General features: G+C 38.5%; 2 protein-coding genes across 2 annotated transcripts in view; one reads left to right on the top strand and one right to left on the bottom strand.

Moving 5' to 3' along the window:
• LOC143031538 (uncharacterized) overlaps positions 1-16,019 on the top strand; it is a 485,407-nt gene that overhangs the window by 267,753 nt on the left and 201,635 nt on the right. The gene's annotated exons all lie outside the window — the stretch shown is intronic.
• LOC143031526 (uncharacterized) lies at positions 2,514-15,375 on the bottom strand. The gene is made up of 2 exons (XM_076195485.1): positions 15,294-15,375; positions 2,514-8,668 (listed from the first exon to the last, which is right to left on the bottom strand). Exon 2 carries the CDS (start codon positions 8,650-8,652, stop codon positions 6,502-6,504), a length of 2,151 nt encoding a protein of 716 aa, XP_076051600.1. The 5' UTR covers positions 8,653-8,668; positions 15,294-15,375; the 3' UTR covers positions 2,514-6,501.

Raw genomic sequence — 16,019 nt, 5'->3', positions numbered from 1 at the left:
ATATATATTATGGAAGAAAGTATACGCTGGACTCGACGTTCGTCAATTTATTCCGACGTTTCGAACCCTGTCCGGGGTTCGTCTTCAGGGTAATACAGTGGTAGCCATAGGAAATGTACATAAATAGGGGATACCTGGTACACTGGGACAGGTCTTCCCAGTAACCGTTAAATTCAAACACCGGTAGAACATAAAAAAAAAAAAAAAAAAAAAAGTGAAAAACAAAACAAAAATATTTTATAAAACTATAATACAAAATATGCAATGCTACCTTAAAAAACATTCACAGTATACCATAGAAAAATAAAGAAATCAAGAAATACAGTGATGGCTGTGATAACTTAACCCGCTGCCGATGGGCCCGCACCACAATGCACTCCCTGGAACAAATGTCACGCGTAGCATGCATCGTCACAGAACAAAGAAATTGGAACAAGAATTACATAGATAATATATATTTTTAAGGTAGCATTGCACATTTTGTATTATAGTTTTATTAATATTTTGTTTTGTTTTTCATTTGTGTGTTTTTTGTTTTTGTTTTTTGTTTTTTTGGTATGTTCTACCGGTGTTTGAATTTAACGGTTACTGGGAAGACCTGTCCCAGTGTACCAGGTATCCCCTATTTATGTACATTTCCTATGGCTACCACTGTATTACCCTGAAGACGAACCCCGGACAGGGTGCGAAACGTCGGAATAAATTGACGAACGTCGAGGCCAGCGTATATTTTCTTCCATAAAATGGTTCCTGGATTCCAGCTATTTTCGATTATATATATATATATATATATAATATACATATATATGTATATATATATGTGTGTATATATATATATAAACTTATATAGGTATATATATGTATATATATACATATGTATACATGTACACACACACACACATATATATATACATGTATATATATACATATATATATGTATATATATACATGTATATATATATAATGTACATATATACATATATATATACATGTGTCACAATTTTTGAATATTATTGTGACACCCGGCTCGCTGTCTCCCCTTTCCATTTACTTTCGTCCGATTTCTCACCGCTTCGGCCCTTCATTCCCTATACTCGGGGGAATTACCAGAGTCCTTAAGACTTCTAGTAGCTACATCCTGTCCTTTCTCCTTCTCTTTATCCTCTTCAACTGTCGTGCCATTTTGACAATCAATTTCAGTGCCTTAACGAAGGGAGAGACTTCTAATTATCTAGAAACCGCCCCCCCCCCTTTAGATTCGTGTTCCCATAGCCTAACCCAACGGTTTTTACGCGCCCAAGCACAAGCGACCTTGGTCCAGCTTAGTGCGAACCCCCCCTCCCCCCCTGCGCGCTGCCACATATTTGTTTTAACCTAGGCAATTAGAATAATTAGGATCGTAGCTAACCCGCTCGTGAATAGTGTCTACCTCAAGGAACAATTGGAACTGTGTCATCTCCCGCATGAACATTATTCGTAGTACCCTTCAGCACTAGTGGCGGGAACGTAGAAGAATTGACAACGTTGGAGGCTAACTGGTGGGCATTCTCGACCTCACATGCCGCGGGACAGAGGTCAGTCTTTCCATTAGGGTCAAGCAGGGAGGTTCGGGCCGCTCACGTCCTTGCTTGAGAGCCCAATCGCGCCCTATCCTCCCTCATGTGGCTATTAAGGATTTTCATCCTTAAGTGAGCGCTTACGCACTGTAGACATTCGACGAGTGATTCCGGGACAAACCCCTTCCGAAACTTATCAGGTGAAGCGCTGTGTGTGACATCCCGACCATCGTGGGGATTTGAATAGTGTCTTGAGGCATCCAGCCTCCAGTGAACAAATCATTCGTGTATCAAGGGGTCACGTACGTACCTGTACCCCTTTCCTCGGGACACTGACCTGAAAAGAACTGGATAGTGAATACAAGAAACCCCCTACGTGATCAAACCCGTACCCCCGCCACGAGGCTAATCACAAAAGATGACCCGGGTTCCCGCCGTGATCAACAACACCGATATCCTTCAATAGCAAAAGCATCCTGCCAGAACGAGGGACCAGTACCCCTTGGAAGTCATCCCCACACCCAGCAGAGACCCTCTAAGGATAATAGCAAGTAACAAAGAGTATTTACTAGATAGGACCCCTAGATAGGCGCGCAGGGAGATAGGATAGATAGGATGTATGTGTGAAATCCAACTGTTAAAACCCACATTGTTTAATGTCAAGTAGCATAATTCTAGTGTTTAATTATATAATTTATTAAAACTCACATTAGGAGTTCTGGGTTTCATTAGCCTAGGACGGTTCACTTAATGAGTTGTCCCATCATACCCCCCCCCCTCTTTGATCTTCTCTCACGCTTGCCTTGGAGGGAAAGCGAGTGGTCCCGAGATGTGATACAAATCTCCTGGACTTCGGTTCCCCAACTGCAGCTATCTTCCCCCTCCCTTGATCACTCACTTAAGGTACGTGTTACCCACACCACCTCAACCACCACCTTCTTCCACTGTCCAGGAATTTGTGTCAGTACTAAAAATAATTCCAGTAAGATTAGATACCTTTTATTTACAATGGTTACTCTTTAATACAGGACATTGTAGGGTAGTTTGATCTGTGGCTAGCCTTAGTCTGTGTTAATACTGTCTTTGAGCTGGAAGGTGTCTGTGCATGCCAGTTGGTTCTTGATTCTCTTGACAGGGTTTTTCTGCAAGTCGAATGTCTGGGGGTTGTTGAAGTATTGAGTTTGATGTTCTGTCTTGTAGAGCTTGTTTGGTGAATGTATGAATGTTTTTTATGTGGATGTATTGTGTGGTACAGGTGGTTGGTTATCTATGTTTGAGTATTTTTTCATTTTAACTTTCAGCTGGTAATGTTGTGATACGAGATAGGATTTAGGGTTATAACATTGAAATGTGTACCAATTACGTTTATGCAATCCATATGCATAATTTTTGTATGCAGGTGTTATTGGGGTAATTTCAGTGCATTATGTTATTACTTGTAATGCTTTTTCTGTAGCTGTAAAATTCCCATGTGTATTTACCTAGATGTATTACATGGATCTGGAAAAGGCTTATGACAGGGTAGACAGGAAGGCACTGTGGGAGGTACTGCAGATATATGGGATAGGAGGAAAGCTGTTAAGATCAGTCAAGAGTTTTTATGAGAGTAGTAGAGCTTGCATTAGGATTAGAAATGGAGAGAGTGAATGGTTTGGGGTAAAGGTGGGACTTCATCAGGGGTGTGTTATGTCGCCCTGGCTGTTCAATCTTTACATGGATGGGGTGGGGTGAGAGGTGAATGCAAGGGTATTGGGTCAGGGGTTGGAGATGATTAAAGAAAATGGAGAAAAGTGGCAGGTGAGCCACTTGTTGTTTGCTGACGACACTGCGCTTGTAGCAGGATCAGAGGGATTGAGGAAGTTAGTGACAAAGTTTGAGAAGGTGTGTGCATGAAGGAAGCTGAGGATAAATGTGGGCAAAAGTAAGGTGACGAGGTGTACAAGGGGAGAGAATGACAACAGGCTGGAAGTGAGCATTAAAGGTGAGAAACTGGAGGAAATGGATAGTTTCAGATACTTGGGTGCCAAGATAGGAGGGAGGGTGGAGGGGAGTGGAATATATGGGAAATGAAATGGGTGGGAGTGATTTCTATGCCTTTTTCTTTTGGCTACCCCCTGTGTAAGGGGGAAAAAGCCTTTGGTATATGTATCATATGGGAAGGGGAGCTACATTCATGGTGTCCTGCCTTTGTATCTCAGTGTCTAGTTTGATCATAAATTCATGTATGGTTTTTGCACACACTATTGTTTCATCCAGTTTGTTCCAAGTGTCCACCACTCTGTGTGAAATTTTTTTTTTCAGATCTCTTTTATAACTATAATTTTTGAGTTTTTTCCATGTCCTCTTGTCCCAATTAACAAGTCTTATCAAGTATTTCCATGCCTTTCATGATTCTGTAGATGGTCAGTAGGTCACTTCTCTCTCTTCTTTGTTTCAAAGTCAGTAACTTATATTTAGATAGTCTCTCTTCATATAACAAGTTTGAAAGTGCTGGCGCCATTTTCGTACTTGTTCTCTGGATTCTTTCAAGTTTCTTTATATTCTTTTTGGTACTGGGTGACCATAATGTTGCAGCCTTATTAGTGTGACTAATATTTTTTTTAATAATTTCTTCATCTAAATAGGTAAACACCACTTTTATTGATCTTAGCAAGTTATAGGATTCCCCGACAATTTTGTTTGTTTATCAGGGGACAAGTTGTTTGAGATAATTACTCCCAAGTCTTTTTCAGATCCCACTTTCTTTACTTTGAAGACAGTAATTGGAATTTCTTTGTTGTCTAAAGCCTGTGCTGGCGATGATTTTAGTAGATTAGGAGAGGAACATAGGGAATTGGTGAGGAACAGTGAGGGTTTAGGAGTGGTAGGGGTTGTGTGGATCAGATTTTTGTGGTAAGGCAGATATGTGAGAAAGTTTTAGGAAAAGGTAAGGATGTTTTTTGGGCCTTAATGGATTTGGAAAAGGCTTATGACAGGGTAGACAGGAAGGTACTGTAGGTGGAAGTGCAGATAGATAGATAGATAGACTTTATTTGGCGATGAATCAATGTACATGAAGTGCAAATAATGACAAGAACACATAGTTCGGAATAATAACTGCAAATTGCCAAGGATAACACAAAAAGCATGTACGCTTATTTCTATTGTGGTCCTCATCAGATTGTTATTCTACACTAAGTCACACTGACAACATACGTAGGGGGTTAAGGGGACCAGAGACAATCATGAGTAATACCAGTCAGAACACATATGACTCATAAACATTGTTATAGTTTAGCTCATATTACTAAAATGTTTGTACACATAGGAATATTGAGACCAAAAATTTGAGCACCATCACAAAAAGGAACATTGCAATAAGCAAAGGAACAACAAAATAATGTTAAACTGTAACAAAACAGTATGAGTGAGTACTATATCAGAGTAGTACCATTAATGATATACTGCATTATTCTACAGCTGTATCAACATGTATGAGTGAGTACTACATCAGAGTAGTACCATTAATGATATATAGTACTACAATATTCTACATCTGTAACAACATGTGGTTATAGTGAATGCTACACTGCAGCTAGGGTCACCTATTAATTAAATCTAACATTTAACCTGAATCTCAGGACGGAGTGGGCAATTAGTATGAGCACTAGGGAGTAGTACATTATAACCTGAAGCATCAGAGGTAGGGTACAGGGGACCAGTACTCGAATGAGTAAAACAACAAGGAGAACGAAGAAAAAGGTCAGATCATAACTGTTCTCGGACCCTACCTGAGACATATACCATATTATGACTGGCAAAACAAAGGTGGAAACCAATTTGTAAACATCAATCATTGTTATACTAAACTAAACTTCTGAAGAACAAAAAAAAAGGGGGGGGGGAGGTCAGAACAGTTATGAGTGAACACAGATTTGGATGTTACTACTCATGGAATCAGGTATCCCTCACTAAGCTAGTAGTACACAAAATCAAGGCTGTTCTCTGTCCATAGCTGAGACATATAGTAACCCTTGACTTTTTTCTTAAAGGTAACCTTGCTATTCGACTTCTTAATGGACACAGGTAGTGAGTTCCATAGTTGAGCACCTGTGAAGTGAAAACTGTTTTTGGTGAAGGGACCTCCATGAGGTACAATAAGAGACTCTTGACTGTTTCAGGTTCGGTTCTCAGCCGATAATGTAAAATTACAGCTCACATATGAGGGAGCAGAATTATGAACGACATTGTAAACCTGGTTTAGTTTCAACTGCTGGACACGATATTTTACAGGTAACATTCCTACCTTGCTAAATTCTTCAATACCAATATGACTACGTTGAGGCAAATTTTGTATGAATCTAATTACCTTATTTTGTGTAACCTGTAGCTGGGACTGGTTTTTTTCTGCTCAGACTACTGTACCAAGAGCTACAAGCGTAATCAAAGTGATGTATGGGATAGAAGGAAAGCTGTTAAGAGCAGTCAAGGATCCTTATGAGAGTAGTAGAGCCTGTGTTAGAATCAGAAATGGAGAGAGAGTGGTTTGAGGTAAAGGTGTGACTTTGCCAGGGACGTGATATGTCACCTTGGCTGTTCAATTTAAACATGGATGGGGTGGTTCAAAAAGTGAATGCAAGAGTAATGGGTTGGTGATTGGAAATGGTTAAAGAAAATGGAGAGAAAAGTGGAAGATAAACCAGTGGTTGTTAAGGGTTAACAGCAAGATTACTGCACCACTGCTGTTCCATTATGGTAGGTCTGAAAAACTAGGGCCAACTTTTACACAATGTGTGTGAAAAATTCTAGATTTCTTGGCCACAAACAAGGGGTCAACTATTACTCAAGGATGTATGGTAGGTACTGAAACTTATTTTGAGGGGTGGGAAAATGCTGATGCATTATTTCCATATAGACAATGACCAAGATCCACCAAGTTATACCAGCCAGCAGACAATTTGCAACTTCACAAGATAATCTGTGAATGTGTTTCCATGTGTCTCTTTAAAGTATCAGCACGGGAGAAAGCAGCACCACAAGCAGTACACTCGTGTGCCTTTTCTCCTGTGTGCACCTTGAAATGCCTGCGTAGACTGCCTGCTTCTGTGAAAGCAGCACCACACTGCTCACATTTATGTGGCTTTTCCCCCGTGTGTTTTGTTATGTGGTTCCTCAAGTTGCTTGTACTTGTGAAACCAGCCCCACAAACCCCACATTTATATGTTTTCTTAACAGTAGGAGTTTGCATGTGTGACTTAAAGGTAGCTGATTGTGAGACAGTAGAATCATATTGATCACATTCATATGGCTTCTCATCTGTGTGCTTCTGTAAATGATATTTCAAGCCAGTTCTTTGAGAAAAAGCAGCGCCACAAAAGCTGCATTTGTGTGGTTTCTCACTTTTATCTTTATGAGTTTCCATGTGTCTCTTTAAAGTATCAACGCGGGGGAAACTAGCACCACAAGCAGTACACTCGTGTGCCTTTTCTCCTGTGTGCACCCTGAAATGCCTGCGTAGACTGCCTGCTTCCGAGAAAGTAGCACCACATAGTTCACATTTATGTGGCTTCTCACTGGTGTGTGTCCGTATGTGGGTGTACAGTTGGCCTGTCTCTGAGAAACCAGAACCACAAAGGTCGCACTTGTGTGGTTTCTCATCTGTATGAGTTTGCATGTGCGACTTCAACTGTCCTGATTCTCTGAAAGAAGCAATACACAAGGAACACTTGTAGTAAGGCTTCTCCCCTGTATGAAGACGTATGTGCGCCTCGAGGTGTCCAGGCTGGGAAAAGGCTGCGTGACAGAATGTGCATTTGTGGGGTCTGTCTTCCGTGTGTGACTTCTTAATGTGGTCTTGGAGATCTCCTTTTTGATAAAAGGCTATATTACATTGAGGACAATTATATTGCATTTCCTTTTCTTTACAGCAATGGTCATCCATCACAGCAGTGCTGCCTGAAAGGGTTGAGTTAAAAGATTGATCTCTTTGGGAACTTTTCTGAATGCAGACCTTACCATGGCACTCAAACTCATCTAGTGTAGCAAATGCCAAATGGCAAATATCACAAAATAATATTTTTTCCTCTTTCAAGGTCATATCAGTGTTCTCTTGAGTGGGACTGTCCTGCTGAGAACCAGAATAATCTTTGCAGGTATTAGACTGAAACTGTTCTGATTTGATACAAGTCTTGGGAGGGGCATCTGTCTTGTGATTTTGCTTTAGAAAGCTCTTATCATCTCTTCTCCAGTGATTCAGGTCATCATTCACTAACTTGGGCCCTGTACCATCATCCGTTTTACCTCTTGCCTTTTCTCTTGTGTGTTTCCTGAAATGCTTGCGTAGCTTGCCTGCTTCTGTGAAAGCAGCACCACACTGCTCACATTCATAGGGCTTCTCGCCGGTGTGGGTCCGTATGTGGCTCTTCAAGCTGCTTGCCTGGGAGAAAGCAGCCCCACACAGCCCACACTCGTGTGGCTTCTCACCTGTATGAGTTCGCATGTGCGACTTCAAATGTCCTGATTTTCTGAAAGAAGCGACGCACAAGGAACACTTGAAGGGCTTCTCTCCCGTATGAATGCGCATGTGCGCCTTGAGGTCTCTCAGTCGGGAAATGGCTGCGTGACAGAATGTGCACTTGTGGGGTTTGCCTTTTGTGTGTGTCTTCTTAATGTGATCATCGAGATCTCCTTTTTGGTAAAAGGCCATTTTACATTGAGGACAATTATATTGCATTTCCTCTTCTTTACAGCAATGGTCATCCATCACACCAGTGCTGCCTGAAAGGGTGGAGTTCAAAGATTGATCTCTTTGGGAACTTTTCTTCTGAACACAGACATTACCATGGCACTCAAACTCATCTATTGTAGCAAATGTCAAATGGCAAATATCACAAAATAATATCTTTTCCTCTTTGAAGGTCATATCAGTGTTCTCTAGTGTTGGACTGTCCTGTTGAGCTACACAATAATCTTTGTAGGTATCAGACTGAAATGGTTCTAATTTGATATGAGCCTTGGGAGGGACATCTGTCTTGTGGGTCTGCTTCAGAAAGCTCTTATCATCTCTTCCCCACTGATTCAGGTCATCACTCACTAACTTGGGCACTGTACTATCCATTTTACTTCTTGTCAGTCTGAAAGGAAGAGGTGAAAGTCAAGATATGCAATGGTTTGCATTATATACTAAATGTCTATATTTTATATCTTTATGTTAAATGGCAACCTCACTGCTAAACAGTAGAGTGAGTACAAACACACCTTAACTGTAGCAAAAGCTTTTAAGCCCACACATCAAAGATCTGACACAGAGAACCAACAAAAATACACCCACTAAAATCCATCACAAATACAGTCTTTAGACAAAAGAATGAAAATCTACAGTTTCCAAATAATTAATAAGAACCATTCTTGACTATGGTTCTTCAGTATGATTCTAAATAATCAGCAAACACTTAACTATACATAAAGCATTGAGAGTGATAATAGGATACACCAAAACCACACCAATAGGACACCTGCACACAGAAACTGAAATCCTCCCCATAGAATATCATAGAAAATTATATGTACACAATTCTACACTAGAGCCCTCAACTCCACTCACCCATCTCATTACATCACACAAGCAGTGGCACTTGAATTTAAAAAAAGTTGCTTACTACTCAAACATATAAAATAACTTACCACCAGTACCACACATCTACATGAAACCACATTCACAAGGCTTATACAGCCATTGGATAAAAAATAGAAAGGCTTAAATGTGACAAAGATAACAGAAGGAAAAAATAAAGTGGAATTGATTATAATAACAGTTAAACACAGCCACATGAAAAGTAGAAAATTTGTAGTGATATATGTGCCCCAAAAAATATATTCTTGGACAGAGGGAGACCATTCCAAATTGTTGGACAACACATAGCATGCATTAAATGAACTACTAAGAGGAGGATACATAGTAATTATGGGTGACTTTCTGAAGAAATATGTTGGGTAGATATGACCATTCAATACACAATGACTCAATAGGTAAGGGAAAATGCCAGATATAGAAACATCGAGACTAGACTTAATATCTACGTCAGAGCCTGAAATTGTGAATAAAATGGAATACAAGACACCAATTGGGGAGAGTGACCATGTACTAATAGAGTTCAAACTAAAAGAAGAAATTGATTTGGGAAGAAATGAGAAAGACAGAAAAGGAATAATGTACAATAAACACATTTAAAACTCAGGAAATTCTTTCAAAAAGTAAATTGGGAAAACTTCTTAAATGAAAAAACAAAGCTGGAAGAGAAATGGAATATATCAAAAGAAATTTATAAAGAAGGAATAGATAAATATGTACCAAAAACAGAAGCAGGAATGGGTGTACATTAAGTGCTGGTACAACAAAAAATGTAGTGAGGCAAAAGATAGAATAGACAAACCTTGGAAAAGATGGAAAGAAAAACAGGGTAAGTGGCAAATACATATCAAACTAAGAAATGAATACATAAAAATACACAGGGAAGAAAAAAGAAGCCACAAAAAAGACATAACAGACAAATGTAAGGACCAACCTAAATTATTCTACAGGTATGTAAATGGTAACTCAAAAAATAAACAAGAAATCATGAAACTGCATCAAGGGAATGAGGAATATATAGAAGATGTAGAAATGGCTGAAATTATGAACAAACATTTTAAATCTGTATTCACAATTGAAAATACACAAAATTGGAATGAAGAACAGAAAGACTTCCCCAATATAAGAAATAAATGTGGCACAGAAATAAATAAGGAACCAAATAATAAACCTTGATGTAAAAAAATCACATGGTCTGGACAGAATTACAAATTGGATACTAAAAGAATGTATACATGAACTAACCAACAAAATATATAATAGATTGCTCACTCAAAGAAGGAAAGGTACCACAAGATTGGAAAAATGCAAATATTGTACCAATATACAAAGGGGGAGATAAGGAAGACCCAACAAACTATAGATTGATCTCCCTTACAAGCACAATAGCTAAAATATGTGAAAAAATTACCAAAAGTAGATGGATCAAACATTTGGAAGAAAACAATATACTGAATCCAAAACAATTTGGTTTTAGACAAGGAATATCATGTGCCACAAACTTGATTTGTTTTTATTCAAGGCTAATAAACATAATGCAAGAAAGGGATGGATGGGCAGATTCTGCTTTCCTAGATTTACAAAAGGTATTTGATAAAGTACTACACAAAGAGCTACTAAAGAAATCTCGAAACAACAGTAGGTGTACAAGGACATTTATTGAAACGGATGGAAGATTTCTTGAATGGAAGAAAAATGAGGGTGGTATTTAACCCCTTCAATACAGGCCAAAATCTCACGGGCAGCATTAGCTGCCAGACGTGTGATGTTGCATCATAATACTCGCATTATAGAAAATAAAGTTACCGCTGTATTGCTCATTCTCTTTCACCCATGAATTTTGATAACCATAGAAAATATGATGAAGCCAGTTTACAGAGTATGGGGGTCACGCAGGTACAACTACAATATATATAATCAAGACGCTGACATCGGCATCCTCACATATCCACTTGCTCCTCATGATGCCTATGTAGGCATCATCGTATCGAAGGGGTCAAGAGACAAAACCTCAACCTGGGAAGAAATGATAAGTGGAGTCCCACAAGGTTCTGTATTAGCTCTGATAATGTTTGCTACTTATATTATTGACATGGACGAAGGTGTAGAATGTTATAATGTATCAACTTTTTTGCAATGATGCAAAACTACTAAAGAAAGTAAGTACAGAAAAAGACTGTGAATCACTACAGAGAGACTTGGACAAAGTCTGTGAATGAAGCCAAAAGTGGGAAGTAAACTTCAACATCAAGAAATGTAGTATAACAGAGTTTGGAAAAAGTAAAAATACAATATCAGGGCAATATAAAATTGGTACAAAGGAAGTAAAAAAAAGTTAGCTCGGAAAAGGACCTAGAAGTAATTATTAACAAAAATATGACACCAGACAAACATAAACAAAATAGTCAGAGAAACCTACAATTTACTAAACTCAATAAAGGTGGCCGTTAACTAATTAGATGAGGTAATGGTAAAGAAAATATTAGTCACAATAATAAGACCAAGATTGAAGTATGCTGCAACACTATGGACACCCAGCACAAAAAAGAAAGTAAAGATATTAGAAAGATTCCAAAGAGCAACAACGAAGATGGCACCAACACTTTCAAAACTGACATATGAACAAAGATTGTCCAAACTGGAACTACCATCCCTGGAACAAAGAAGAGAAAGAGGAGATCTACTGACCATTTACAGAATCATGAAAGACATGCAAGTCCTTGACAGAGAAGATTTAATGAAGTGGAACAAAAGAAAAATAAGAGGACATGTAAAGAAACTCAAAAAGGATAGTTATAGAAGAGATCTGGAAAAAAAAAATAGTTTCCCTCACAGAGTGGTGGATGTCTGGAACAAATTGGATGAAACAATAGTATGTACAAAAAGTATACAAGAATTTAAGAACAAAATAGATGTTGAGTGATACAAAGATGGGTCACTACGAGCATAGTTCTCTTCCCATAAAATACAACTAGGTAAATACATTAATCTTACTAAAGAAGCTCCTCAAGACATACCACCAAATCCTCTTCAGACATCAGCCCCACAAAAAACCCTCTCAAGAAACCACACTAGCTTGCAAGTGTTCATGATACCACCCAGCACTAGACAGTATCATCAGAGAAAAAGCCTGGCCTCAGAATCAAACTACCCTAGATGCAACCACCATATGGAAGACACTGAACACCTTACCCTACACTGCTCCACACTAACACTTCCTGGACAACAACACAGTATATCTTCCCCAAGTGACCTATGGGCCTGCCTGTTGGCCACTGCTGGTTGTTACCTGGGAGTCATGGATCTCCTGCAGGAGAGACCTTCTAGGATAATGGATTGATCGACCTATTTAGGGTTGCATTTCTTCCTTTAACCTCTAGCAATATCTTTTTCACTGGCTTTCAGCATCTGTTTGTGAATTCTTGTGATACCTCGTCTATGGATGAATGTTGGGTCTTCCAATTTTTCTTCCTATTTCTTCTGTGTTATCTCACCATATTGCTTTCTTATATAGTTTGTGTATTTTCATATGTAGGCTTGATCATTTCTGCATGTGATACGAAGAGACCATGGATGTGATTGGAATGAAGGGGAGGAGCTCACATTGGTATGTCTGGGGATGTTACTTGTTGGTTGTGTTCTACAGGTTGTCTAGTGGGTGTTTGCCGGAGTTCAGTATATCTAGATTTGGAAGCTATTCTTGTATTTTTCCTCTCTAATTTGTTGTTTGTGTGAGCAGCCATATTGGATGGTGTGCACACATCACCTCACAGCATGTAGGCTGTTAATACATTTAAGGGTTGGAATTGGGGAGAGTAGCCTTGGGGGCTGATGTGGAAGATGGTGTGCAGATGTTTGTGATGCTATATGTTTCCTTTATTTGTGTTTGGATTGTAATCAATTCTGGTGAGGTTTCTCTAGAAGGGCATGCTATTACATATTACTGTACAGGGCAGAAACATGGAACATAAGAGAGGAAGAGAGGAGTTTGAATGTGTTTGAGATGAAATGTCTGAGAAGTATGATAGGGGTTACTAGGCTAGATAGAGAGAGAAATGAGGTGAAGAGGAGAACAGGGGTGGAGAGAGAGTTGGGAGATAGGGTTGATGAAAGAGTATTAGGATGGTTTGGACACATGGAAAGAATGAGTGAAGAAAGATTAGTAAAAGAGGTGTGGAAGGCAGAGGTGGAAGGAGTGAATATGAGGGAGCATCCTAGGATGAGATGGATGGATGGGGTAAAAGGGGCATTACAAAAGAAAGGAATGTCTGTTGAGGAAGGACGGGAGAGGACAGAAGATAGGGGTGCATAGAGAAGGATGAATGGATGATGCTGTGATACATGAGGGGGAGTGGGTGGGAGATTGGGGGTAAGGAAGTATGTATGAGAAAAAATTTGATGCAGCCCGAAGGGATTTCTCCCCACCTTCTCCTTTTCTGCATGAGGGGATGGAAGGGGGGGGGCGCCGGATTTATGAAGCGGCCTTGCTGTGGATGTGCTGTGTCTTGCAACACTGTTTCTGACCCAGGGCAGTGGATAGGATGCATGGATGACCCGTCATCCAGGAGGTGCCAAGATGAGAGGGGGGAGGGGAGTGGAATATGTAGGAGTGGTTTCTATGCCTTTTTCTTTTTGGCTACCCTCCGTGTAAGGGGGAAAAAGCCTTTGGTATATGTATGTATTCTATTTTTGCTTTTTCCAAATTCCATTATGCTACATTTCTTAATGTTCATTTCACATCTCTGACTCCATTCCCATATTTTGTCCAGGTCTTCTTGTAGCGGCGATCTGCAATCTTCTTCTGTGCTTACTCTCTTGAGTGATTTGGCATCGTCAGCAAAGAAGTTCATGTAACATTTCACTCCCTCATCCATATCATTTATATATATGGCAAACATCAAAGGAGCCAATACAGAGCCTTATGGGATGCCACTTATCACATCTTCCCAGTTCAATTTTTTGTAGGACCCCATGGATATACCATGTCTCCTTTCCTATATCAAAATATAAGTAATAATTTTCTCGGGAACTGTGGTCAGTAGTCTTCCCATAACTATGATGCTATGAATTGTCGATGGATGACAGAATCGGTCCAAAGGAAATGGTAGTTAATTACATCAGGTTTCTGTATGTTCATAAATGACATTCTAGATATATAAAAAATACTGCAATATCTTATTTATTGTAGTAAATCAAATTTACAAAATTCTGTAATCATGCCAACATGGATATTTATCATAAAACATGCGTGGTCCAATAGCACCTAACCTAAGTTAATCTAGTATAATCATTCCATAGGAAGAAACAGAATGCTAAATTTTTAAAAGTGCACACCTACTCAATATAGCAATAGAAAATTAAATAACAATTTTGTAAATTATTAAACATTAATGTAATATACGTTACTCTTGGCAGAAATCAATAACTTAAAAAGTTGCTAAAAGCTATACACATAGGTATACACTTTGACTGCTTGAGATGCAATCTTTATTTTGATTGATGCACCGGTCAAAGAAAATAAAGTATGATAGATTTGTCTATCCTTACCTAACCTAACCTGCATTTAGTAATGCAGCACCTATAATTCTAGAAATCATATGGGTCATCATTGTCAACCTCCAAATCTATCAAACCAAAGATGGTGTCTACAGGATTTGACGCAACTTCATTAGTTTGTGTATAGCTGCAACTTTTTCTGTAATTGATTTCTGCCAAAAATTTATTTATTACATTGATGTTTTATATTTTACAAAATTAATATTTAATTTTCTAATGATATATCATGTACGTGTAAACTTCTAAAATAATACCAACAGATATTTCAAATGCAAAAATGAATAGTGAAAGTGTTTGCATTTATATGTATTAATGATACCAATGTCATCCAAAGGAATGTTGCTCACTTCGATCCCTCTATGGAACTGATAACATGATACATTTGTGGTAATTACATAGGCCAGACACGTCCAGTCATGCATAAAATCACAAGATCTCAACAATCCTTACAACTTCGGTCTATGGTGTATTTTTATAATTTATATTTTTACAATAAGTGAATTTACAGGGAGAGTGTATTTCATACAATTAGTGTGTCTGTAGAAGGTGCTCAGTTCGAATTTGTTACTTACTTCGAAAGAGAGTGCTCAGATACAGGACGGTAATCTCGTCGTGTTTACATGAAGATCAGGGTATTTATTCAGTTGTATACATGGACGCGATATAACGTTAGAAAATTAAGCATTAATTTTGTAAATTATAATACATGAACGTAATATGCGATTTTCTTGGAGGAAATAGAAATAAAAAATACCTTACTACAAGCAAATATACTAACGACCGTAGTCGCTAACATGGGATTGGGACGCCACCTTGTCGTTTGTCAAGTGTTGTCTATACATATATATATATATATATATATATATATATATATATATATATATATATATATATATATATATATATATATATATATATGTGTGTGTGTGTGTGTGTGTGTGTGTGTGTGTGTGTGTGTGTGTGTGTGTATTTACCTAGTTGTATATTACGGGAAGGGGAGCTATGCTCGTGGGGTCCCGTCTTCATTTCTCATTTTATCTAAACAATTTTTAAATTAAAGTGTGTGTGTGTTTGTGTGTGTGTGTGTATGTATGTAATATATATATATATATATATATATATATATATATATATATATATATATATATATATTTAAATTGTCACAACTTTGGGTTGTGACACACGGACTATTTTTCCTTCTCATTTTCTTGCATCTGCTTTCAAACCCCAGTTACCAAATACCCGCTCAAGGGCCTAGCCGTCGCAGGCTCCACACTTTTTCGTCTCCTTTCAGCCCT

The sequence above is a fragment of the Oratosquilla oratoria genome, chromosome 12 (genome assembly GCF_046742065.1).
Source record: "Oratosquilla oratoria isolate Oo_2021 chromosome 12, ASM4674206v1, whole genome shotgun sequence".
Classification (NCBI taxonomy): Eukaryota; Metazoa; Arthropoda; class Malacostraca; order Stomatopoda; family Squillidae; genus Oratosquilla; species Oratosquilla oratoria.
This window is presented reverse-complemented; position numbering and strand designations above follow the sequence as displayed.

Bases quoted from the DNA above. Each gene is read 5' to 3' on its own strand.
- LOC143031526 (XM_076195485.1), bottom strand. From the start codon at position 8,652: ATGGATAGTACAGTGCCCAAGTTAGTGAGTGATGACCTGAATCAGTGG.